Here is a 25,718-nt window from a genome sequence, read left to right as displayed (position 1 = left end):
TCGGTCGACTGGGGGCGTCTCTTTTCTCTAACAATGGGCCTGTACGGTCATAAATGTGCTTTGCGACGCCGGCTCGCTGGTCCGCCTTCGGACGTAACGAGGAGGTGTGAATGGTGCCGTCATCCGCGTCGTATTCCTTTCCTACGGGATGGCAGTCGCATGAAGATAGTACTTCTATTCTGAAGTCATTGGCGCTGGGAGCTGTCTGGGACAAGAGGGGCTCTAGTTTACGCTGCCTCGCCTCGTTTTGCGTGGGTGAAAGGCATTATGCAGGCGCCGATTAGTCTCCCTGAGAAATGCAGGGAAGCGCTTGTCGCTGCGATGACGCATCGGAAGTGGTGTGGCACAACAACAGAAACCTCGGCCGACCCGTGACGAAGCTGCGGCAACGTTCCAGTATACATACACCCCCTGGTATAATGTTGTGGCCTCCAACTTCTTCCGTCTTGACAACGATATTATTATAGCTCTTTGTCCCGGAACCGGATGCACACATCAGCAGTCAAAAGAGATTATAACAGCTATGGCTTTATGGTGCACAAAATAACACCTGTATCATGTACCCACTACTCCAGCAACGCTCTAATAGCAACTTGAAGAATAATACAATCATCGATTCCACTGGCTGAATCGCCCAAAAGGAAGGAGCGACGCTTCCGTGCTCCGGATGTAGCTGTTCCCAATGTCGACGGGTTCATTAGTAATGTCAGTAGTTCTCGTTTTCCTCTCTCTCTCTCTCTCTCTTTCACTTTTTCTCACCCCCCCCCCCCTCTTGTCGTGTCTGTGTTTGGGTACTCAAAGTTATTCGCCCACTCCGGCTCAGAGATGGTCAATTTCCTATGGTAAACTTATTTTTCTGCACGGGAAGACCGCACTATAATTGGCAGCTGTCCTGGGTTCAAACGCTGGCTGGTTTTAGTGATTGTCATCATTAAAGAGCCTTAGGCATACTGCTGATCGTAACGGGCGAACTTTGTGATTGAGAACCTTGGTGCCGGAAAAATGTCATCGGTCGCTGCTCCAGGAAACCATAGTCACACAGTGTTGAATCACTCGCGGAGATTTAACAACGTTCTGTGTGGCGGGTTCCACGAAAGAGAAAGTTCGCATCCACCTGCCAACTTGTCGTTTTCACAAAAATTTCTTCACCTTGCGGATTTCCGCAGAACTCACCTACACGTACGCGTTACCTATCTCTTTATAAAATAAATTTGCTGTAATACGTCTACGCACATCACCAACAAAAAATCGCGCTTCCTTTGCCTAATCAGGGACAGAACATTAGAACCATCGTTTCAAGAAAGTGGCACTCCAATACATTCACACACTGTGTAAAGGGGCCAATGTAGTAATCCTTGATGCTAAACAATATCTACTTCCAGCGGGGAACACACTGAAGTCCACAGCAATTGTGGTTAAAAATTCACGTTCTCACGTTCTGCATCTACGTATGAAATTCAGTGCTATGTTGCAATGTCCCGTTTGAGTCGCTAGAAAAAAATATCCTGTTTTGGAATTCGACGGGACCAGCTTAACAACGGTTTGATGACAACCACAAATAGTACTGTTACGATGCGTGTAGATTCATTTAGCCACGAAACGATTCCAGCTCTGGTTCTTGTAGTTTCATTGCCGGAAGCCATAGCAGTGCCGAATAAGCTGCACTTCGCGCTTTCTAAACCCTTCTGTCGGCGCAAATTACAAACTTGGATCAAGAAAGTGCATAGTCATGATTACTAAACCAACACCTAAGAGGGCGAGTTAATCTTCAGAGTCCAAAATTTTGTGTTTTGCGGAAACAGAGTTGCTGTAGTGAGCCGCAGCCTACTCTAAACGTCCAAAGCGGATGCTGTGGTCCGTGGATGACATCTGTGACTAGAGTTACAAGTCCGTAGGAAATGCAAACCCACCCATAGACGTTGAGTAACAACAGAAGAAACACAAAAAACACCGTTACGCTACGACTGACGATTGAGCCGTATATTTGCAACAGCAGGGGTCTATAATATAGATGGTCTACGTTTTCAGCAAGATACTACTGCGATCAACGCGTTTGAATGGGAAATGGCGGATGGTAACAACGAGCTTAACAGCCGTTTCAAGATATGGTCATTGTCTTGCAGAGAACGCAGGCCCCGCAGCATTAACTGAAAAATTTATTCTAAAAAACTCGTTTTAATCGCTTTTTCGATGACGTGCGATATCTCAGCACGCAAACAGTTCCGTTACCTACTGTGGCTACGACAGGCTGGAACGCAATCTCAAGCACTTTGGTCACTCTTTCGTCAATCTAGCAACAAATAGGCAGTGTGTCATTTTGACTACAGTTCTAGTGTCCTCCACTTTCAGCCGACCTCTTTGCGTGTTCTTTGCAGTGACCTATCTCATGCACCAGTTGAATTTCCGGTGTTACAAAAAACCTGACAATTCCCAGTCCTATTAAATTCATGTTATGGAAAGCAACAGCGCTAAACGGGCAAGCACTAAGGCAAAGAAGAACACAACAACAGCACCAGCATCTTGTTCTTCTTTGCCTAAGTCCTTGTCTGTTTAGCGCTGTTACATTACCAAACATGAATTACCATCAACTCGCCCAAGTTTTCTTCTAGTACCCTCCTATTAAATTCGACTAGATATTTAATTACATTCACACTGTTTTCTCTTTCTGTCTCTGTTTCTATTCTGTAGAACGGAAAGATGAAACTCGAGGAGTGCAGGATGGCGACCATGGAGGTGCGAGCCCTGTCTCTGAGGGCCAAGCTGCGCAAGTTCGCCAAGGACCACTTCTTCCTGCTCTTCACGCTAGGCGGCGTCGTGGCCGGAGTCGTTCTCGGCCTCGGACTGCGTCAGGCGAGCCCCAGCGAGTCTACCATCATGCTGCTCGGCATGCCTGGCGAAATATTCATGCGATGTCTGCGCATGCTCGTACTCCCCATGATGATCGCCAGCATTATCACAGGTGACCAGGAGTTATTGACGTGAAATCAGTACTCGAGCTGATGGCGAAGCTTATTTAATCAGAAACGCAGGATCAACCGAGTCACCGAATGAACGTCATACTCTCCGATTTCAGTACACGAACTCGCAGCCAAAATGTTCTTTAACAAGGGTTCCCGGGCAGTCTGATCTAGTTTTTATGAAAGGCAGACGCATAAGTTTGTGAGTATACGGCCTAGTTCAGCAAAAGCTAGCATAAACAACGTATATTTATAAAGGAACGGGCAGTGAATGCGTCAGCTTACAGCCAGTTGCGCGCCGCAACTATCGATCCAAGGGGAGCCATGTATGACCGGCGAGCCACAGTGTGGCCACCCCCTGCTCTATAAATTTGCATATTTGTTAAAACGCACATTCTATCAATGCACAGTGAACCACTGGTTAATTATTGTTACAATACGATAGTTTTACATGTGGTGCATGCTTGCACCCATTTCATTAGTTTGTGTATCTGTTCTCGCTATATTACTGCCCTTGTATTTCTGCTGTCCTGTAGATTAAGTTGTGCGTAGGTGGCACCAACTTTTGTCCCCTCTTTCCGCAACCTTTCAGTCGACGCCGCCTACGTCATTTACAGGGGACATTTTGCATATGCGAAGCTAGAACAGGTGACAGTGGTAGTGGTTACCATGTCCCCTGTGTTGGGCAAGAATTGTTTGTCACGCAGCTGCCATAGACCGTCAAAACCAAGGAAACGGGAAGCAAGCTAGAAAAGAAGGCAGGTGAAGGGTAACGCGTAGGCTCCCACAGCTATTGCTTAGCGATACGAACGCTTCCGATCACTATAGTGTAAGGGAAAGGAGGACACTGTGTTTCTTGCCAGCGCGGCAGGAGTGGAAGCGACCGCAGTTGACAGCGGTGCACCGCTAGGTGGGAAAGTGGGCCAACTGAACCACATTTCGCAAATCTCCACTGCCATCATAATTTTTTCTCCGCTTTTTTTTTTCAAATTTAATCGCTGCACCTATGTTTCCTCTTCTTCAACAGGCAGCGCTAACCTGAGCGGCAAGGCGAAGGGAAAGATGGCCCTGCTGACGTTCGCCATCTTCATCGGCACCAGCTTCATGTCAGCGCTCATCGGGCTGTCTTTCGTCACCATTATCCACCCTGGAAGCCCCGAACTCAAGTCCGAGCTCGATGCCGAGGACGAAGTCAAGGGCAGTGCGCACCTGCTCGACACCTTTCTGGACCTCGTCAGGCGAGTTTTTATATTACTAGCAGTTTCTTGTTGCGTCATTATTTATTCTTTATTTGTCTCCGTTGTCGAGGTGCTGGCTGTTTTCATATTGCTTTAAGTATACCACTGTTAATTGAAGAAGTTGGCTGTCATATTTTGAGCCGAATTTCAACGTTGAAAAGCCGTTCAAATTGAATTTGCATAACTTGTTTGCGGGAAAAGAAGGAAAGCTGACGAACAGAAACGCGATGATAGGGTCATCGTCTGTATACGGTTTCTTTTTAGGCCACACAGATTTTTTTTTAATCGCCTGCAGCAGATAGCGTAATGGTAGCCCTTGATCTGGATTACTCGAAGCGGCGGACATTACTCGCACGCGAAATCGAAATGCATAGCCGACTAAGTAAAAAAGTGAATAATTAACTTTCTGATTAATTACATTACGGCAGGTAATGCCATTGGCGATTTGTAGCCGGTGAGTTTGCAAGGCATATTCAGTTGGGGCGAATACTAAGGATGGCACCGGTATCGTGATATGCGCCGCCAAACGCTGTTAAAATGCACTTTCATTCCACTTACCTTTTTTAAGTACATTTAAGCATTAAAGCACAAAAGTAACTGCCCATGTATTTCGTCGCCAACTTCGACAATTAGTACCTCTAAATTAGCGTCATATTGAAAATTTGTTCTAAGTGAATATGCCTTGTCAGCTAACTTCCTACAATTCGTAAATTGCAATATGCTCCGTAGAGGTATTAATTAAAAAGATAATTATTCATTTTTTAGCTAGTCATATATGCATTTTAATTTTTTGTGCAAGTAATATCCGCCTCTTTGAATAATCCGGCTCAATCACTGAAGTCAGGCTACCTGTCACAGGCGATTTTCATAATTCTGTATGATCTAAAAAAAAAAACGCCCGATAAAATCACACTGTATTAATATAGCGCGAACGCTTATATTAATAATACTACATCGAAGCTACTTTTCATCTATTTCAAGACACAGTGATCAGGACAAATACTGAAATAAGAATGAAAACGTGTAGCGCCGCGATTGCGAGGATCTTAATGCCGTTTCACGAAGTCCAATTCAAAAAGCTGGCAATGCTATAAAATTTTACTGCAACTCTTGGCGCTGAACAACCCTCCGGGGCTTTTCAATAGAGGCTCTACGTGCAGCCTTTTGTGAATGTGATTCGGACCAGTACACGAATCACTCTACACGAATCCCTCTGCATCACACACGAACGCCAACGTGTGCCGTTTATGGCGTAAATGTTTTCGGTGAAACCAGTCGACGAAAACTCCTGCAGCGTTTCAATAGTGCCCACTCCTTACAGAGCATTGCCGAAGTACTTACGTGGCACTTAGCTGCAACATCTGACAGAAAAATAAATGAAGGTGATTGTCTGGATCGTCTTACACAGCAGTCCTATTAGTAAAGCTGCAGTATTAGTCTACGACATGTGTACATTTAAAAAAAATGGGGGATGTCTTTTTTATGACTACAGCCTATGGACTAAGTCAACGGAATTTAGTGTTCTACATTTCTGGAGCGGAAGCCTCTTATGAGGGTCCTAAAACCACTCATTTCTCAATACGTTCCTCCTGCCGAAGTATTTGCCGGAGGTCCACACTTGGTTCTTCTCGACGGAGCTTACATCAGTCGCAGCGTCTGGGGAGAATTTCGATAGCAATATATATTTAGTTTTGTATTATAGACTTTTTTTCTGCCACTGTTAAGCGTAATATCAGTGTACTATTCCAAATTCTACGAAAGGTAATAGTATCTTTTAAAGGTAGCCGGGCGTTATAGGTCTATAGCGCATGCTCAGATCTTTGCTCTGAGCTCGTCCTTACTCTCGCATTTGTCAATTTGATAACAGAAGACTGCATTTACTGCGCAACTTGAAGCTGGCTTCCCTCGCTCAGTTTCAAGTGCACAATAAGAAGCATGCTGAGAGGAAGCGCACATTTTATCATGTCATTGTTTCTTCTTCTTTCTTTAGTGTCGTGTTGCTGTAAACCGGGGAGTCAGACTCTGTAAAAACGGTCATTCTGTCTTAGAAAAAGTGGTGGCTTTTCTTATTCTTTTCATCAATGAACATTGTCACTCTAATTGCCACTCACTTCCCTTTCGAGAAATGAGTGGCAATTAAAATTACAACTTGCTCGAAAGTTTGCCTCATTGTAGAAGTCATGCTTAAAAGCTGGCAGAAATAGTTAGCACTGCGTTTCTTGATTGTCACAAGCCTTTCTTCATAAAGTTCCTTTTTTTTTGTCACTTCCCATGTCACCTCTTCCCGAATGTTCATGTAGCGCAAATGCTACGCAGGCAACGCTCTTTCGTTTGACTTTTTTTTTTATTTGGCTTGAGCGTGCTGACTAACATTGGCTTCTTGCTGCTGCCTTTTTTCAGAAATGCATTTCCCGAAAACCTCGTAGAGGCTTGCGTTGAGCAGGTGATTATTTGATGCTCTATATACCTGTCTGATCGTGCCCGAAATGTTTTGCAAGGGGCTTAAGCATGGTACTTATCTCAAGTATATGCAACAACATTATGTGTATGGTCTTTAATAAAAAATGACGTCAAACAGCGCGACGCAATAATAACATGAGGTACATCTTTTTGTACTCTTACTTGGGAATTTTAAATATTACCTATATCGGGCACATTTAACGAAGCGCAAAACGTTGCATAAGTATACCTAATTAGACACGACAAGATTCTCGAATCTCAAAAATGGCTTATCTCCATCTTTCCTTATTCAGCTGCTATGTAATGTTCTCGAAAAAAAGTGAACCACTGATACTTATTTCACTCGTACTATTAAACGCTGTCTAAAAGTATTGAGGAAGTGAATCTTAAGTAGCGCTGGCTCTGCAAAGGTGCATATTCCGCATAGTTATATGTTGATATATTTAGTCCTTGTCGTAAACCTTCACTGTTCCGTCGAAGCAATCATCTATTTTCTTTAACCTCAAAGGCACTGCGTCGTTTCAACGCTGCTACAGGCTCCGTGAACTATAGTATTATGTTTCATCATGAATGATTCAAAGCCACATTTACAAATACACGCACCTATTTCGAGATCTCACGCCGTGCACAGCGCACAGTCATGTTTTGTTCTGATACCATTCCTTAAGCGAGTACTCTCTATGTTGACGGCCATCTCTCTTTTGGTATTTACGGTCACCACTATAGCTCTACTTCTCAATTATCGGTGCTCATCGCTATAGTGAGACAATGCTTATTCTTCGTCGAATAATTTCAGAGCATTTATTATCATTAATTCAAGCAAATGTGTTTATTAGCTGTGTGATAATTGCATACCACGTATTATTCCAATTTTGCGATAGCTTCAGCGTGAACTTACTGGACACGTTTACTATCTTCCAATCAGTAAAGATACTTGAGTGTGAACGGTTTTAATCTCTGAATAAGCAACACTGTATCTTTCTTAGTCTTTCTTCTTGTTGAGGCGACGCTTTTGCTATATTATCCATGTTCGGTGACAAGTAGTCTGTTATCTTGACTTACCCGTTTCCTCTACAAAGTGCGTTGAGTACATTCTCATTAGTTAACGCGCGCTGTCTTTAGCATAAACACCTTTCTTGCGAAGATAAGACACTGTCAACACAATATAATTCAGTTAGGCCCCAAAAGTTACAGTCACGCTTAATAGCAGTAACTTCTAGCTTCGTCACAAAATATAGTACAGGGCGATCTGATGAATCCGCTTGGAGGACTATTCGTTCGTAAAATAGGTATCGGTAATGCAACGTTTGCACTTGTGACGTCAAAAACGTGGACACCCTGTAGTTTTTATTGCATTATATGCTGCGCGAACGTAAAATTAAAACGCTATTACAACACCGTCTGAGAAATATGGACGTGAAATTATGCCGGCTCAGCATGAAAACTTCCGAAAGCAGTCCTTCGCGACCATTTATTCGTTTGCCGCTTCTTTTCGCCCCAGGGTTACACTTCATACGACAAGAGAAATATTTCAATAAGAGGAGAACCGGCAAGAGAAATCTCGAAAAGGAGCTGGTCACGAAGATCTGGAACCAACTCCTTAGGTAAGCATGTATGTCGCGTTGTTAAAGCTCGTGCTAGCGCTAACTGTTCCGTGCACAAGACCAGAACAGACAATCACGCATCTCATTTGTCACTTTTCTTGCTACAGTGTGCATATGAAAGGCATTTTGACAAAGTTTGACAGCCTACAAAATCACCCCTTAATGGAGAAAAAAATCGTGAAATACTGGTCACGCATTTCGTCAATACATTGGCTATAAACGTGTTACCACGCTTCTCTACGACATGCGGTCATAGCGACAGAATTAAATGTTGTCGTGTGCTTCGTAGCATCTACGTGCACATTTCTTTATTCTTTAACGCGTCCTATTATTTACCTCAGTAGGGAGCAGCAAGCCAGTACTTATATTCCCGTTCTTCACGGGATTTGTATGAACTCTACGGTTTTTTGTTGTCACATGAACGCATTTCAAGGAGAACATTATTTCTCATTGGTTGTAAAAATGTGTGAATGGCAGTAGCTCCTGGTAATTAAATTTAAGCAGGCTATGTGCGGGGCATTCTAGGTTGGCCAGGAGTAAGGGAAAAAAGGCGATATATGAGTTGCACACGTTGCCCGTTTCCTCTATCGTCTCTCCCCAGGTGTGTCCCACATTATGTAAACTGCTAAAGAAAACGTCTCAATTTTACCGCATAATAATTGACTCTCACTGTCCGTTTTTCAGTTAATTCACTCGATCATACACTTTGTCGTGTGTATGTTTCTCTTATTCCTTTTCTAGCAATTAGTGTGATGTCATTACTGGTGTTACAGTGAGTGTTGGTGTTTCATTAAGTCGAGAAGAACATTTTTTTCTTTCAGTCCACATACCCACTGCATTAAAGCAGGTGGCTTAAATACAAAGCCATTGCCTAAATCCTTACGTGCACGATTTCGCGAGTATTTTTTCTGCTTGACGTATTTCGGAAAACGCCATTCTCCGAAAGAGATAACCGTTATCTCTGCTTTGCAGGCTTGATCGTATTCTGCGTCGTCTTCGGAAGCGCATTAGGCACGCTTGGCCAACCAGTTGAAATCTTGAAGCAGTTCTTCGCGGCATTGGACGTCGTTATTATGAAGCTTGTCTTCCTTGTCATGTGGTGAGTCACACAAGTCAGCAGTTCTCTTGTCTTACAGTGCCAACTAAATTTTTATATTATTCTATTCTTCGATGAGATCGGCCTTAACAAGAATGTGCAACCCGTTTTCAGGTAATCGTCACTCCTCCATTGCACACTCACGAATGCAACTCTTAGAAATCGCAGGTTTGACAGAATTTGGCTCTTAGAAACAAAAGCACGTGGGTCTTCTTTTTTTCTGTTGGGGTGACTTTGTTTCCAAGACACTTAAATGAAGTGCGGGCCTAATACACTAAGGGTCCTTAGCCCTTTTCTTTTCAACTGCGTGATGTCGGATTTACCAAGATGATCACCACCTGTGTTGCACTGTTCCCTTCAGGTTGATGACGTCTGAATTTGGGCCTCTGGCTCAAATGTAGATGACACCCAAAAGGTTTACAAGAAGTTTTAGATAATGTTAACAACTGCTTCAAGTAAAGGGGAATTGCCTTGTCCCATGCGAAAACTGCAGTTTCGCCTTTCAGGAGCAAAAAATAAACAGCTCCTACCTTTCCTTGGAAGGAGAGCGTTTAAACATTGCAAAGTGGTTTCTCGGCGTAATACTGGATCAAAAATTGCTGTGGGCTCCGCACATAAAGTTACTTGAAGACCAAGTAAGCCCTACAATCAATATAGTAACACATATTCGCAGATACGATATTGGGTAGGTCACTGTCGTCAATGCAGGAAGTTCACAGAGCTCTCGTAAGATAATAGATATCCTATTCTGCACCCCATATTACACGGCCTCTTCCGTACCTCAGAAGAACGACTCCAGAGAGTGCTAGTAAGGAGATTTAGTTTGTGTTTGGGTGTCTCTATTGCAACCTTCCGCGCTCTCGTCATTGCAATTTTTGTGGCCCTAAACATTAAAAAAATTCAAAAATGAAATGTGGAAGCCCGCACCACCAGAGAGGTACAGCAGGCGTAAGTGCCAATAGTAAAATAAATGAAAAAGGGGATGCAGCATCCGAAAGGAATTTAAAAGAAAAGCCAATTATTAAAAGCAAGAGCGGAGGCAAGCCTGAAGTATATGACAAAACACAAATACGCATACACCTTTGATGCAGTTTTAAAAGCCGGAACAAAGTCGAGTAGCTGCCTCCTGAATAAGGGGTTAAAAAGGCGCCGGCAGCAGCGAAGCTAGAGCCGTGAACCTAACAGCCCCCCAGGGCCATCCACCCACCGCCCCGGCAGCACCCGCGGCATGCGCATAGTTTTATTAAGAACTTGACAGCTGGTGTAATCCATGCGCCCTTCGGCACGCTGTGATTGGACAGGATGCGGATGTAGGCAGGTGCCGCCGGCGCCGCCAATCAGGATGGCCCCCCAGGGCTCCAACAGGAAATGGCCTGTCATTGCAGACACGCGGCACCCCCCCCCCCCCGCCCCTTTTTTTTTTTTTTACTTTTTGTGAAATACTGCACTGTGCAGGCATTTCATCCGCCTAATTACTCAACACGGCGCACATCCTGTAGCATTAAAATCATTAAAGATAGATAAATGTATCATTCAAAGTATTATACAAGAACATATTAATATGTTGTCTAATATATTGTCAACTCATGAGTATTGGGAGACAGACACCATGTATCCACCATGGGTATTTGTGGTTGCAAATGTCGAATTGTGTGGGGAAGGAATAAATAAAAAACTAGATATGTTCACGGTCGCAGCCAAACAAATGGCGCTGGGTTAGATATATATGCAATATCTTGGACACGCCCAAGTATACACAGATGACTCCAGTTTGCCCGATTCCCCTACATCTGCGTTCTTCATCCTTCACTTACGTACACAAACATATATTCGACTATCCCGTGCAACGTCTTCGACTGTAGCTGAACTGTTTCCCATTTTGTGTGCAGTTCGGTTTATAACATCGACACAAGATGTACAAAAACGGTTTATTTCAGTGAGTCACAAGCACCCTTGCATCCATTAGCAACTTAAATGCACTATCGATAAACGCACCGCTAGTGTACTAAACGTCGAAAGAAATCACTAATGTAAATGAGGCGCATACATTTATCTTTCAGTGGATACCGGGGCAACTGTGACTTACATGTAACATACATTTGCAACTAATGAACTGTTGTTTGTTCTGCCGCAAGATTCAGTGGTGATTTAGCGGTAAATTCGAGAGAAATACATTAGCATTATGTCGCACCGTTCTGAGGTCCCGGATCCATGATGTAAACTGCGTCCACCACATCACGATATATATATATATATATATATATATATATATATATTATTTATCACACTGCAGACCAAGAATGGGTCCAAGCAGGAAGCAGGACAGGTACAAGAGGCAGGATAAACGCAGAAACACAAAAGATAACGCAGTTTGAAAACATTACGAAAATGGAAACATACCACCAGTTAACAGTAGGTAACATGGCAAAAATTTACGCAAATAGAAACATAACACTAATTAATAGTACGTATCAGGGCACTAAGTTACAGAAAATTCGCTAAAATTAGTTAGACGGTTCCATTCTAATACAGCACGCGGGAAAAAGTAAAACTGAAAAGCGTTAGTTTTGCCAAGGAAGGAAGGAAAATATGAGGTGAAAGGTAGAGAGGTTAACCAGGTAAAGTGTCCGGTTGGCTACGGAAATACGGGATTATAGAATGGGCTTGATGATGTCGTGTATGTCTAGCGGACAGAGGAGATAAATATGCGTGTGGCTCAAGGGCTAACTTATGATAAAGAAGAAAGTAAAGAAAGTTGAGGTGGTTCTTTTTTCGTCGTAGTTCAAGTTTTCCAATGTTGCTAGCAGCCATGTGTTCAGACGGTGAGACTTTAATTTAAAATTTAAAATAAACAAACCTAACAGCCTTTCTTTGTACAGCTTCAAGATTTCTTTTTTCTATGTTGGGTTTACTGAAGGGGTACCGTACAACACAAGAGTATTCTAGTTTAGGTCCTACGAGTATATACGTAAAGTAACTGAGTAGTTTAATGTTAGAAGGAGAATTCCTGAGCTTATGTTTTAGAAAACATAACTTACGGAAGGCGGCAGAACATATGTTGTCTATGTGTAGGTTCCAAGACAGGTCATTAGTTATTGTTATGCTGACATATTTGTAGTTGGGGACCATTGCAGTGATGATGAAGCCAAGGTTATACGTAAAATCAACAGGTGTTTTTGTGCGAGTTTCAGAAAGATAAACAGTTTTTCGTGCGTATAGTCATACCATGTTTCTTACTCCAGTTTAATATGTTATTAACACTTAAAGTTGAATTCTGATGCTCATTAGTACAAGTAACTTGACGAAAGCGCACACAATCATCCGCGATAAGTCTGATTATAGTTCTGCGTAGTACTACGTTAACAATGTCTTTAGATAAAATAAAAACAACAACGACCCAGAACACTGCCCTGGTGTTACAGGAAAAAATCTCGAATTGTTCCCATCTACTGAAACAAACTGGGCACGTTCTGTCAAGTAGTCTCCAATCCATGCAATAAATATATCTGGCAGATTAATCTCCTTTAGCTTCGTAATTACTTTGTGATGAATAACTTTGTCAAATGACTTACCAAAATCGTGGAATATGACGTCCCTTTGACCACTCTTATCCAGAGTTTCTGCAAATGAATGAACCACTGTGGCTAACTGAGTTACAGTTGAATAACCCTTTCTAAAGCATGCTCAAGGTTAATATAGAGATTTGTTCAAGCAATTCCGCAATGCGTTTAAATATTACATTTTCGAGCATTTTATAAATTGGTGACGTTAATAATATAGGACGGTAATTTTCTAAGAGTAAGTGGTTGCCTTTCTTAAAGATGGGAATAACACGAGCCCTCTTCCAATCACTGGGTAGTTTTGCAGTTAACATTGAACATCGAAAGAGCACAAGGCTAAAATAAGCAACAATTTATGCGTAACGGCGAAGAAATACATTAGGTATGTTGTCTGGACCAGAAGATGATTTTGTGTTCAAGTTCAAAATCATTGAACCAACACCAGAGTATGACATGAAGTCAACGTCAGTGGGTTGAAGTAGTCTTTGTTGAGGGGTAGTGAGACTTATCTTAGTGAAGACGCTATAAAAGAAGTTGTTAAAATGCTCCGCGATGACTTTCAGATCTGCAATCGTTTTTTAATTAACTAAGATCTGTGATACCTGCCTCTGCAGTCGCTTAGGAAGTTCCAGAACTTAGTAGGATCGCTTTTTTTTAAGTTTGGTAGGATTGTTTTAAAGTAAAAATTCTTTGACTCGGCGTAAAGCGCATGCCAAATTTATAGTAAGCTCCTGAATAACTGCGGATTGTGGGTTACTCTTTTTCAGTTGTTTTAATTTGCGTTTTAAATGGATATTTTACGTGTAATCCACGGTGTGCCTTAAGCAATCTTTTTACATTTGGTCGGTACGAAAGTGTTTATGCAGTGATGGCACATTTCAGTAAATCGGTTCCATAGCGCATCAACATCGGTCTCAAGTTCAATAAAGTCAGTGTAAAAACTTCCCATGTATTCTACAATAGAGCCATCGTTAGATCATGAGTAATCCTTGAGGCCTCGTATAGTTGTGCGTTTGGTAGTGACAGAGTTGATTAGAGAGATAGTAACACTTACAAGATGATGATCAGACAGGCCCTTTTCAATTAAAACGGTATATTCACAAAAAATCACGGCTTACAAACACTAGGCCCAATATTGCACGAGACGAACCTTGTTCACGAGTAGGCTGCCTGACCACTTGAACTGGGTCATGAATTAACAAGCATGAAGTTAAAGACGGAGTTAGCATTTTTGTTTGATTTGCGGCTTCCCTGAACGAGTTCCGAATCAACATTTGGTAAGTTAAATCACCTATAAGAAAATTTTGCTCTTCTAAGCTCTCCCATCTCCTCTCTACCTCTACCACGTGACCGGAGTCCAACACTTTGCGGTGTGCACATGCGCATGCCACACCGCGGTGCATATACACTGCGCTGGGCGGAACGGGAGGTAACCGTCAAGCTAAGTCTACCCAGTCGAAAAATCCACCAGCCCGTGTCTGGTGTTTACGCCAGAGCGGTTTTTCAGGCACGGGTTCTGGCGTGTCTGGTGTAACCCGGCTGGTCTGGCGTGTCTGATGTAACCCGGCCGCTCTGGTGTGACCTGGTGTGAACCGCTCTGGTGTGTCCTAGTGTGTACTACTCTGGCACCTTCTTGTGTTGCGGGTCCTGGTGCGATCAGGTGTCATCTACTGTGATTTCATACGCATCAGCACCAGTATCGCATTGCCAACAATGATGTCATGATAAGCAGGTTTAGCGACTATACAATGATTTATTGCTCTTTTGTTGTGGTCCAGCCGCTGTTCGCCGCAGCTCACTCGCCTTCTGGGAGAGCCACATCCGAATTCTCTTAGTCGCTAGCTATATCTAATTTTTCATTGGGCGCTGACAAACGCCACCCACACTTTACCGTCAGCCCCGTCTTGTGCACCATCGAGGTGCGATGCCTTCCACGCCACTGCCAGCATTCCTCGTAGCGCCAGCATTCTGAGACGCCTGTTATCTAGCCAGAGCAGTGTTCCTACTGCGCAGCAGCCGTTGTCTCGCGTGCTGCGTCACGCCATGTCACCTCCGCGTATTGTTAGGACACCGTGGGAGCAGCTCGAGCGCAACGCTAAATTTTGCTACAGCTTTCAATGTATCGCCTTCGAGCGAAACTGCCAATGTGGGGTAATGCGCATTGTAACCAACAAGAACACAAACGACGAAAAGAATGCAGTGACATGTTATGACGCTTTTTGTGTACGATGGCTGACCGCTTCGTCTGAACTGCAACGATCTCGCTGATTCGCTAGCTATAGGGGGAGGGGGGGGGGCGGACCATTGAAATGATCAATTCCTGCGTTATTCGCCGTATTCACCATTGCGCCAATCTTTCCCCGCAGGATGACGCCAGTGGGAGTGATGAGCCTGCTGTGTGCGCGCATCCTCTCTGTGGGCAGCATCGTGGCGTTGTTCCACCAAATGGCACTGCTCGTCGGCACCGTGCTATCGGGTCTCGCCGTCGAGCTCTTCGTGGTCGAGTGCCTGCTGTATTTCGTTGTGACGCGGAAGAACCCGTTCAAGTTTCTCGGCGAGCTCGCGTACGTGGGCCTGTGCGCCTTCGTCACGGCCGCCAGGTACGTGAACACGAATCACCCGCCAAGATGAGCACCTTTGTTAGCGAACACTGCTGTGCCCTTTAGTCGCCCCTCTGAATCACATGCAAAATTGCTGTCAGCAACTGAGTATAGGCCTGTGGCTTTGCCATTCTCACGGTCTAAGATTCTCTTGGTCAATACTGTAGCAGTGAACACTGGCTGAAGCAAAGGACGTCTTGTACGAAAGATCGCGTACGAACTAATTCGATCCACTCTCGACCTCTTTCTTGGTATACGGACGGCTGGAGGACAGCGCGATTGTCCTTGCTTTTCAGAGACAAGAGGGTAGCAAGCACAAACGAGAGGCAAACGAGCTCTTTAATTGTTTTCGGTTAACCTAGCTTGCATCGTTGCAGAATAATTTACTTGACAGAGTTGTAGTGTAATTCAATCAATCTCTAAGGGTATGTCAGAGAAGTTAGTTACGCATGGTTCACCAAGTGTCTCGGATATTATGGTTAGATAAGATATGCTGCAAATGAAGGCAATGCAGCAAGAGAGTGTCAGATATCTAGATGAAGTCCGCTGCATTGTGCACGCTTTGCTTGGAATGCATATCAAGAGAATCAAACATGGCTGGCACATAATTATCGTGCACACAGCCAAGCCTGCGTGAGAAACTGTTTTTCAAGTGCGTGTCCAGAGGAGAAAGCATGCTCCACAGGCGTTGCCGCTGTACCGTACAATCATACATGTTGCCTTCCATCTGACTTCTGCCGAGCTAGTTCAATGCATTTCGCATGGCTAACGGAAATCTCGTTTAGTATTGTTTCGCACCTCACGCATGTGCAGTGCACCCGTGATGCCGTTGACGCTCAAGTGCCTGGAGGAGAACTGTGGGCTCGACAAGCGCGTCACGAGGTTCGTGGTGCCCGTCGGCGTCACGGTCAACATGAACGGCACCGCACTCTTCATCACAGTCTGCAGCATCTTCATCGCGCAGCTCAACGACATCGCCCTCTCGTCGGGAGACTACTTCGCGGTCCTGTGAGTGCGCATGCACGCCATGACAAACGCCACGCGCATGACCCTTTTAGTGGAAAACGTTCATCGTTTTCGGTTAAAGTCAACAGTAAAAATTTACAGTCACTTAAGTACCCTTACGTGATTTGAATGCGAAAGCCTAATTAATTGGTTGCGTTCATGATACGTGCCGCCATACATTGTGACGTGCCCTTCACAAATCTACCTTAATCCACCTTAATCCATCTTGCTATAATTTGTACCAAGCTTAATCCACTTCAATACACCTTAATTAACCTTAATCCGCCTTATTCTACCTCAATCCACCTTGCTCTAATTTGCACCAAGCTTAATCCACTTTAATTCTCCTTCATTCACTTTACTTCACCTTAAATCCCTCTACTCCCCCTTAAGTCACCTTACACTAACTTGTTACACCTTAATTCGCTTTATTCACATTATTTGCTCATAATTACTACTAATTAACGTTTTTATACCAATTACTATCTTCTGCATTACTACTGAAGTCATACAAGACGCTGATGACATCACACTGCTTTTTGGTACCACTCGTTGTGGACAGCGCCGGCTTTTCTGCCTCATAGGACATGTAATGATTTCGCATTAAATTGAGATAAGCTATGGCAAGTTAAATGTGGGGAATTATATTCTAACACAAACGGTTTGCATTTAGCCGCTGCTGTGATAACAAATGAAAAAAATATCTGCGAGATAAATTTGATATATATACGCTTTCATTCGGATGCGAGGGAAGCGTAGTACCACTGTTCGCCTAATGCTTTCGAGCAAGGCCTTAATTACTCATGATCACAACAATCCACGCAGAGTGTCTCACAGCGACGCGCAGGCTGCCCTCACAGGAAAGGTTGTGGCATACGAGTACTACGGATTTTGTATAGAGTCAGCGGGGCGTTACTTAATAATGAACCATAACAACACTCCGTAATGACGCATTTATAAGCGTGCTCCATCCTTGATTTGGTGTCACGCTCAAGATTCACGACGCTTGCATACGCATGCTATATGCCGATGTGTGCAATGGTTGCAACTACAGAAACTTACTCGTGCAAGTAGCTGACACGGGGCATTATAAATATCCTGCATCCTTGATTTGGTGTCACGCTCAAGATTCACGACGCTTGCATACGCATGCTATATGCCGATGTGTGCAATGGTTGCAACTACAGAAAACTTACTCGAGTGGAGAGTAGCTGACACGGGGCATTATAAAATATCCTGCCTGGTAATGAGGCAATATTCAAAAATATAGGGTACTAGGTAATCAGAAGAAATCCTAGTAGGCAAATAATGTATGTTAAGCGACCTCAAGCTCCAATTTCAAGCAAGTGGTCCCCCGAAAGTATATACATCTTCGACATTATGTCCGGGTAATAATGTTGTTACGGGGGTGTGGGTTTATTTGCAGGTGATAATATAGGAAAGAATATGAAAGGATCAGTCGAAGGCGACGACCAGTCGGGTACGATCAACCGCTCAGTTCACGCACGTGCTCCACACCACCTCTTTGTCTTTTTCTAACCTCAGCGCGTTGCCGCGACAATATACATGTTATTACGGCGCTTCGTTTTGTCGTTGTGCAGAGACGGACTGCGTGTATTTCGCCAAGAATTCCAATTTCATCGTGGAACCAAAGTTAATCAATAAACCGTGTACAAAAAGTACATTCTTCGAAATTATTCGGCGTCATAACATGTAAATAACTGTGTCGAGCTCAGTTATCGTTCTTGAGAGGAAGGTTTAGCTAGGGGCGAACTCCGATTTACTTATTCAAATACATGTCAAACCTATAAATGCGTTTATGAGACAACCGCTCAACCGACTTGAATGAAACTTGTTGCATTTGAGAGAGCAAGTTAGATTCTAGTAACTCTAACAAGCATAATCTTGACATAAGACCTCAAAGCTTTTCAAAACATTGTTGAAAATTCGTGAGTTTCAAAAAACTGTACAAATCCGTGACTCTGCACCAAAACGCATATCGCAGTTCGGTAAATTACATCTTTTAGAGCATCTGAAAAGGAAAAAGTTGGTATATGAGTTGCAGCTTATATAAGATTGCTACATTGTTTATGAGGGTTTTGCGAAAGTCCTACTTGCTAATTAGTGATATATTTCACTACATTGCGTGAAACACCAGTTTTATTCTCTTTAAATATATTATTACGTGCAGTTTACACAATTGTGTTATCTTGTTTTATTGCTGAGCTACAAAGTTGTAAACTTTATGCTTGAGTTATTTTTTTTTTCTTAAGTTTGCAATTTTAAACGTTTTTGTAAATATAGGACAATGCCTGAATAAAAAATTTGCTTCCAACAGTCATTAGGTTTTTACTTCCTCGTTTAAAAGCAACAATCCTAATCAACGTCGCTGCATTTGTTGCCAAGAAAAACGATTTCTTGGTTCCCACGTATTTGGATAGGAACTGCTGAACTAAGACTTCCTCTTAATGCGCGAACGTAGTACATGTATACGGTATTTAAGGTAAATTTTTTCATTGACGCTAGGCGGCTAGTTAGGTTGGTTCACTGCAACTAATTTATTTGCCGTTTCTCATCGTCCATAGTGAGATCCTTAAAGTAGCGCCTAAAGGATAAGGAGAGGCATAATAACAACACACTGCTCCGTGTGTTGTCGTTCTTTCGTCTGTCGTCTTCTTTAGCGCTGCTTAGGATCCCAGTGTGACAGACCAACTAGCCTGAATTTCCGCCTGTCTCGTTGTTTGTGCTTAGCGCTGTAGTTTATCTGCCGGAACTCCTGCTTAACTTGCTCCGCCGTCTCGACTCTTGACGCAGAATCACGGCGACAGCTGTGAGCGTGGCGGCGACGTCCGTTCCCAGCGCGGCGCTCTTTCTCATGGTGATGACGCTGTCAGTTATTGGTGCACCGGTCACTGACGTCAGTCTCCTGTTCACCGTAGAGTGGCTGCTGTGAGTATACGCCTTCTGTCTGTATACCAGTAGAACAGTACAGCGACTAACGGTGCTTTTAAGTTAGGGCGAGCAGTGGTGGTGGCAAAGCATTGATTGGCAGTTGTCCCACACCTGAGCACTACTCGCACCGCAATGTGCCTCTCGCCCTAAGTAAACGTTACCAGTGGTGGTCGGCATTAGCCTCGTTAGCTGCCGATAGTTCCGGTTTCCCTGGAGGCCACGAGTGCATTTGTTGACCTTAACCGCATGTGTAGTAACATAGAAGTGGGGAGAACTATGGAAGCCTTGTCACTGATAGTCAAACAAACGATAGAATGCACCTTAGCAGATACTACTCATGGTTTAGCGGGTATACTTGCGACACGAAATTTGGGAAGGATGCGAAACGACACGTAAAGACAAAGACGAAGGTGCTGGACCAGGCTGTCCTCATATATACGCCTGTCCCACAAGACTGTCACTATACAGAGGCAGATAAAGCCTGCTTGCTTCCGGGGTAACGGTTCGACATTGTGAACTAGGTGATAGATAAGCAGGGTAATTCTGGAACGTTCGTTCAGAATCTAGAGATATTCTTTCGCATAAAAAGAAACTAGAGAAAAGTATCGCGTCATCGGCAGCGTCGTCGTCAGCTGCAAATCCCATCGTTCACGTAACGAGACTCAAGCCCTAATCACACACCTTTCACCACTGATGTGTAGCTTAAGCATGCACTGGGACGGTGCTTCTACTCCCGGGGGTGATGATAGAGAACATCTGCCACAGTGTGGCTGTACTGAAGAGGAGGAAGACGATGTGTTCCCGATTGGTATAGGGTCGCCATCTTGGCCACCGTTGGCCTACGTGTGAATATATTGCACATAGGCCTGTACATCAGCTACACGTAACAATATTAAGGCTAGCTTAATTGATAAATTAGGGTTCCAAAATGTCCAAACCATCACTTTTAGCATGAACAGAGCCTTTCTAATCGAGAACTTTACCTATACTTTGGACGAAATTCAGGCTACCGTTAGTATATGACGTCTTATGTCCCGCTCATAATCGGTAACTGGCAAATTATTCCAGCTAAATTGTGAATAAGTTGCATTTAAAGAATTTAGATGGTGCGGTTTGACAAATGGTGTTATATTTTAGCAGTGTTAACTGATGCTACTGCATGGGCATTGATTGTGTAGTTGTGGCGCCCTCTCTCTGCGGCTATCTCACTCTCAAAAGTGATTGCGCCTAAAGTATCTCCCGGTCACGGTCTCCCAGGGCAGCATGGCATCCAAGATTGTTGGAGGAGCGCAAGACTCCAGCGCTTCGCAGGCGCGGGAATTACGTACTTGATCTTCAAGCTGTATCTAGGACGCTCCGTTGCATTCGGAATTTCAAAAGACGTGACGTCCGTTGTACAATTGCATTTTTCTGAGTCTTAGTCATATGCTTGCGTAGAACAAACGTTGAAAGACATTCAGGACTTCTGTAGTTTCTCTCACTCACCTACTCTATATAGACCTTTAAGTTCCTGCTTAAAATTACCCTGGAGTGTGCATATCGCTAATAGTAGCGAAGAAATGAAATAATCTTTACTCTTCTTTTTCGAGCCTGGGGTGCAGCTTCGCAGTTGTCTTTTCCCTCTTTCTTTCTTTTATTCATCTCCTCTTTCTATCTCCCTATGTTCTTGTTAAGACCTGTATTATTCGGTACAGTATTGGTTTGCGCAGTGCCCTATACGGCATTAGACCGCCCGCTACCATCTACCGTAGACTACCCGACTGCCATAAGTCTATTATTGTGCTGTATTCATCATGACTGATCCTACTAGGGTTGTTCGTTTAACTCGATTTCACTTGCTGCTTTCGTACAGTGACCGCGCGCGGACCACCAACAACTGCTTGGGCGACTGCTTCACAAGCGCCCTGGTGGACCACATATGCTTCCCGAAGAAGCCTTCCGAACTCAACGAGGTCGTCGTCGTCGCAGACGAGGGAGCGACCGAGAAGCTGCGAGACTCGACGCTGTGATCTAAACCCTGCTATACACTCGAAGGGCGCTGACAACGGTCCTCGAAGCGGTACCACGCAAGATGTACCGCAATGCAACAGACTCTCTTCACGCACAATTCAAAATGTACAAGAGTACCTATTCTGCGTATCACACCACCAACGCGTTCACGCGGCGTATTTTAACGCCATGGTAACGTAACGAAACCAGCGTTCAACTGTGCTCTCCCACTCCGCTAGCCTATCGCCCCGCTTCATGGCACACTGTCTTCGCGCTGGCTGAGTAACTATAGCATTCTGAGGTGGCGGGCTAGACTCCCAGCCAGTTTCAACCGCGTCTGGTTGGCCCCAGTGAATGCAAGAACGCCAGCTTATTTATTTGTAATTCAGTGCGCGCTAAAGAACCGCAGGCGGTCAAGTATAATTTAGAGCTTCCCCTTGCGACGTATCTCATGGCCCAAGGGTTGCTTAGCGAAGCAAAATAAAATCAGCCAGTCAATCAAACCGATCAATCGAACTTTTATGGCGCCCTTACAACGCTTCGCCTCCAATTTGCGTTAATGCACCATGTGATGGTACGGCCAACTTCCGTGACAACCTGTATGCATGCTCACGTTCGCTGCTTCCCTCTCTGTGCCAGTTATCCTCGGGCCATCCAAATGACCGAACAACTCAGCCCATTTGAGAAGGTTTTGCGTAAGACCCCAAATGTAACACCGCAAACTGTGATCTTTTTGTTTTGGGTTTCGCAATGACAAGAAACAAAAAGCCTGCAGCAGGCCAACTACACAGCTCTAGGCGAGTGCTTCTCAATCGGTCCACTTGTCCTGCCACTTGCATATACAAAATGTCAAAAAGTATACAAGCTATCATGAGCGGAATCGCTGAGTCGAACTGTTTATCTTATTTTTTGCTCCTCGCGTCACACATTAAACGCATTTAAGCATCCACACTGAAGACTCTGTTGCGTGTGAATGAGCTATCTATTGTTCTTACGACGTGGAGTGCGCTAGTCTTTCCATATACGTATTCCTTCAGACGAGCAGTATTCTGTTGTTGTTGTTGTTTTGTGTATGTATAATGCGAGCACACGTGATGTGTGACAGTGCTCCCCCGTGACACAGGTTTTCTAGTTCTGACTTACTCATTACGTTCGAAACTCGGTTATAACGAACAAGCTTATGCACTAAATAATAGTCCAATATATTGGGCAGTTCTATATACCTAAATTCGCCTACGACGAACTTAAACGAACCTTCATGAAGCGCTTGTTATATATGGATTCGTTATCGCCAATGGTTTAAAAAGAATTCCATTTGTTGAAAACAAAACTATGCGCAGTAGACAGTAATTCTTGCCTGTGCCTTATACTGCTCCTTGGAACCTCTAAAACTGGCGTTCTCGGTGCGATATTGTGTAACCCTGCTTCAGTCAACTTCAGTTAAGAGTTATTTTGCATGAGTTCTGTCAGTAAGTTTATCGTGTTCAATGTAAAGAATAATTTGCTTTTCTCGGGTTCGTTACATTCGGGGGCGAATGTATGCCCCTTTCTTTTATCCTCAACCGACGTTGGCACTGTCGTATATAGACGTTGCAATAGCATACGCCGCTACACGCACTGTCAGCATCGTGATCTCAGGAAAAAGAGCGGATCAACGACAACCCCCCCCCCCTCCCCCCCTCCGCCCGCCACTTCCAGAAGGTAGAATATCCTTTATCTAAGCATAAACAGTTCTATGTACAACACCCCCACCATTTTAACAAAAGCACACATTCCTGCCTAACACAAGTGAATGTTTGTAGAACATTACGCCATCATTAACATTGCTCCTAGTTGATTCTCTACACACAAGTTTATACATTCCTAGAGACCTTAAGTCTAGCCATGACTTTAGCGTTTTAGCCAATGAGTCTTCCGCATCATGATCAGCATAGGACATGGTCATCAGTGTTTCTTCCAATTATCGCCTCGAGATCTGTATTCATAGCAGTTTCAGTCACGCAACCATTAGCGTTCAAATAATTAACTTAACATGGGAGAGAATTCGTGGTGCTTTTGTGGCTCAATCCGAAGGTCCCTCCTATAGAGAAAGTAAACTGCAACTCTTGTCGGCACAAAGAATAGATTTAAAAAAGATAACGCTCCATTAGCATAATAGTGACAGAAAGGGATAAAAGTGCCCACCACGGCGACTCATAATCTAAACTTCACGGATAGGATAATGTGTCGCATCTGATGGCAATTGGTGATGAAGTTTTTTTACAGGCGTTTGTCTTCATAATTGAAGTTTAGGTTCTGATGATCTTGAAGAGTATAGTTCAGGATATTCCACTAGTTCTGTAAGTCGCAAGTGAAGTGTTACTTAAGCTTTGAATAGTGCTCCAAGACGCCATCAGATTCATAACCCCCCCCCCCCCCCTTTACGAAGCACCAATTTTGCGAAATATAGTCAACTCTGTCGCAAACTCATGTATACATTTCTCATTATCTCTTATTTTCCTCAAATCGCGCCCTTCAAGTAAACTGTGCCAAATCCCAGTGCTTAAAAGTAGCGGGTCTCGTTGACACCGGTAGTGCCATAACATATTGCCTCTTTCTCCTCTCGCCCAAAGATGCATGCAGAAGTGCGCATTTGAACATGGATCGATGTGTGCAATAAATGGCCGCCTGGCATTAAACATGAACATCAAAATCGTGCCAGGGGAAAATTACAAAATGTTTCCCCGTGATTTTACTTATATTACAGTGTGATACACGATGAAATAGGGTCTTCATGTTAGGTTGATGAGAGAATATTATATATATATATATATATATATATATATATATATATATATATATTATATATATATATTATACTGATGCCCAAGGCTATGTATACTGTATTATTGCGATAGCAATTATATGGACACTTCAACCGGATTTCTGCCGTCGTCGTCGCCGTCGCTGTGAGCTTCCGTATAAAGTCCAAGGGCGATAAAATCGTCGCCGCGCGCCGTATGCGCGAGCGAAAGCGCGCGGGGGACGAGTGCTATCACGGAGAGCGAACGCACGGCGGAAAGCAAACGCGACCGTCGCGCGAAAGGCCGTGGGGTTATGGGAGGGAGGGAAGCGGGCCGACGCTGTGCTCCGGCACCAAAGACGTATCTTGCAACCGGGTGTAAGGGGAACTTGCCACTCAATCTCCCACGCGAAAGCAAGAAAGCGGGAAGGCAGCGCGGGAGGGAGGGGGGGGGGCGCAGCTTCTACTCTGCCAACAACTGCGCTCGTACTTTGCCCGCGGCTGTGGCGGTCGCCCGCATCGTCTGTTATCTCCACACGGCTCTGACCTTTGTATGCGCTGTGCTTTCGCCGCTCAGTTTCCGTTGAAGCGATAGACCGCACGAACCTTCGCCCGCTGCGGCGGCTGCGCTTGCTGTCAGCGTTTTGACAGTCGTTGTCTGCGGTCATTCAGTGTGATCTATTCATGTTTGCTTGTGCGCGCTGACACCACGCTTGTTAATTCAGTTAGTAAGCGTAATGTGTACAAGTTTATGCAGCCGATAAAACTACTATCCCTACTCCGAATAGCTCTCTACTAATTTGCTATCGCAATTGATGCTTCGCCTTTCGGGTGAAACTGCGACATTTTTTTACACGGAAGATAATTAACGGAGGCCAAAATGGTGACGCTATCTCAAGCGGGGCACCCATCGTCTTCCTTCTCCTCAGTGTGGCCACACTGTGGCGGCGGCTGTTCCGTATCATCATCCCCGGCAGTAGAAGCACCGTCCCGGTGCTTAAGCTACACATCCGCGGTGAAAGGTGTGTGGTATGGCTAAAGTTTCGCCACGTGAACGATGTCGCTTGTAGTTGACGATGACGCTGAGAGGTCGGCGGGGATGATTTCATACGTGACATCGGTCACTTGTCGCACCACGCGGTATGGGCCAGTCTAGCGCGACAGCAGCTTTTCGGAAAGGCCCACAACGCGGATGGGTGACCAGAGAAGTACCAGAGAACCCGGAGAAAAGTGCACGTCGCGATGGTGGCAATCATAGAGGCGTCTCTGATGCTCCTGTGACACACGAGACGGGTGCGGGCGAGCTGACGCGCGTGGTCGGCCTGTGCGATAGCGTCGCGGGCGTATTTCAGTGGCTGAACGTGCGGGCGAGGGCAGCAAAGTGTCCAAGGACAACGCGGGTTCTCGGCCATATAGGCGATAGAATGGTGAATAACCGGAGGTGCCGTGACGCGATGAATTATACGCGAACGTCA

General features: G+C 44.4%; 1 protein-coding gene across 3 annotated transcripts in view; it reads left to right on the top strand.

Moving 5' to 3' along the window:
- Positions 1–25,718, top strand: part of LOC119442189 (putative sodium-dependent excitatory amino acid transporter glt-6) — a 120,128-nt gene that overhangs the window by 43,624 nt on the left and 50,786 nt on the right. For all 3 annotated transcript variants that reach the window (XM_037706965.2, XM_037706963.2, XM_037706964.2), the window contains exons 2-10: positions 2,689–2,959; positions 3,985–4,195; positions 6,596–6,638; positions 8,157–8,259; positions 9,232–9,358; positions 15,282–15,515; positions 16,329–16,523; positions 19,335–19,469; positions 21,325–24,177. In XM_037706965.2, the coding sequence (XP_037562893.1) occupies positions 2,698–2,959; positions 3,985–4,195; positions 6,596–6,638; positions 8,157–8,259; positions 9,232–9,358; positions 15,282–15,515; positions 16,329–16,523; positions 19,335–19,469; positions 21,325–21,481 (1,467 nt within the window). In that variant the 5' untranslated portion in view covers positions 2,689–2,697 and the 3' untranslated portion in view covers positions 21,482–24,177. Of the gene's footprint in view, positions 1–2,688; positions 2,960–3,984; positions 4,196–6,595; positions 6,639–8,156; positions 8,260–9,231; positions 9,359–15,281; positions 15,516–16,328; positions 16,524–19,334; positions 19,470–21,324 lie in introns of those variants that run through there.

The sequence above is a fragment of the Dermacentor silvarum genome, chromosome 2, assembly GCF_013339745.2.
Source record: "Dermacentor silvarum isolate Dsil-2018 chromosome 2, BIME_Dsil_1.4, whole genome shotgun sequence".
NCBI lineage: Eukaryota > Metazoa > Arthropoda > Arachnida > Ixodida > Ixodidae > Dermacentor > Dermacentor silvarum.
Note: the sequence above shows the minus strand (reverse complement) of the source record. Positions and strands in the feature narration are given on the sequence as shown.